The following is a 1,310-nucleotide window of genomic DNA, read 5'->3' as shown; positions in this document are numbered from 1 at the left end:
GCGACATCGGCCAAAAGACCGTTCCCACCATTCCTCTTGGAGAGGCCCCCCACAACGCTCGTCTCATCCTGGTGGCCCTGGCCTATGTTCGCGTCGATGACATCGACCAAAAGACCGTTCCCACCGTTTGCGGCTCTCTTCCGGTCGCCATGGCTAGAGAAGACGGCAGAGGTTTCCTAAAGCGAAAGTTAGCATGTGTTTCAAGGCTCAGGAGAGCCATATCAAGGCGTGTTGACGAACATCCTGGTTGCCCTGTCCAATGTTGATATCGGCGACATCGGCCAAAAGACCATTCCCACCGTTTGCGGCTCTCTTGCGGGCGCCATGGCTAGAGAAGACGGCAGAGGTTTCCTAAAGCGAAAGTAAGCATGGGTTTCAAGGCTCAGGAGAGCCATGTCAAGGCGTGTTGACGAACATCCTGGTTGCCCTGTCCAATGTTGATATCGGCCACGTCGGCCAAAATTCCGTTCCCGCCGTTGGCGGCTCTTTTGTGTCTGAGTCCACCCACGACGCTGGTTTCATCCTGGTGACCCTGTCCGATGTTGGCATCGATTACACCTGTAGTAGTTAGCATGGTCTGTTAAGAGTGCGAGGTGGCATAAGGGATAACTCGTACTAGCGAGAATTCCGTTCCCATCGTTGGCGGCTCTCTTGTGTCTCAGTCCACCCACGACGCTGGTTTCATCCTGGTGACCCTGTCCGATGTTGATATCGGCCACGTCTGCTAAGATACTAAGGGATTGTTAGCAATGAAACAATGGTGATCGAAGAAGACTTTGTACCCATTCCCGCCGTTYGCTGCTCGCTTGTGTTCGACGGAGCTGGTCTCAACCTGGTTACCCTGTCCGATGTTGATATCTGCCACGTCTGCGAGGATGCCATCTAAAAGCCGAGTTAGTATGTCTTGGATTAGGAAAGGGAAGAGCTCTAGGACATACTGCCTCCATTTCGCTTCTTAGGTCCTAGTCCACCCACGACGCTCGTCTCGTCCTGGTGACCCTGTCCGATGTTGATATCTGCCACGTCGGCGAGGATGCCATCTAAAAGCCGAGTCAGCATATGTCTTGGATTAGGGAAGGGAAGTGGAGAGCTCTGGAACATACTGCCTCCATTTCGCTTCTTGGGTCCTAGGCCACGGTCAGAGTCGACATCAATATCAGTTTTAGCGACGTTGGTAGTCGTTGTGAAAACGCCTCCGAAGAACTTTGGGCCAATGTCACGCCTGGCGGGTCCATGGGAGGAGGGTCCATGGGAGGAGGCGCTGTCAGAGTCGACATCAATATCAGTGTCAACGACGTTGGTATCCGATT

The 1,310-nt window shown here is 53.5% G+C and overlaps 2 protein-coding genes; both read right to left on the bottom strand.

Annotated features, from left to right (window-relative positions):
* The window catches only part of RCC_05583 (uncharacterized protein), a gene marked incomplete at both ends in the record, with an annotated part of 2,016 nt that extends 915 nt beyond the window's left edge, over positions 1-1,101 (bottom strand). Inside the window, 6 exons of the mRNA XM_023770851.1 lie at positions 1-176; positions 241-351; positions 416-558; positions 617-732; positions 783-882; positions 939-1,101. The exon at positions 1-176 is cut by the window's left edge and continues 502 nt beyond it. Coding sequence (XP_023626619.1) covers positions 1-176; positions 241-351; positions 416-558; positions 617-732; positions 783-882; positions 939-1,101 — 809 coding nt within the window.
* Positions 1,102-1,127: 26 nt separating this feature from the next.
* Positions 1,128-1,310, bottom strand: part of RCC_05582 (uncharacterized protein) — a gene marked incomplete at both ends in the record, with an annotated part of 1,354 nt that continues 1,171 nt past the window's right edge. Inside the window, one exon of the mRNA XM_023770850.1 lies at positions 1,128-1,222. Within this exon, the coding sequence (XP_023626618.1) occupies positions 1,128-1,222 (95 nt within the window).

Source organism: Ramularia collo-cygni (genome assembly GCF_900074925.1).
Source record: "Ramularia collo-cygni strain URUG2 genome assembly, contig: RCC_scaffold08, whole genome shotgun sequence".
In the NCBI taxonomy this organism is placed as follows: domain Eukaryota; kingdom Fungi; phylum Ascomycota; class Dothideomycetes; order Mycosphaerellales; family Mycosphaerellaceae; genus Ramularia; species Ramularia collo-cygni.
The sequence above is the reverse complement of the archived record's forward strand: the minus strand, read 5'-3'. Positions and strand labels throughout refer to the sequence as shown.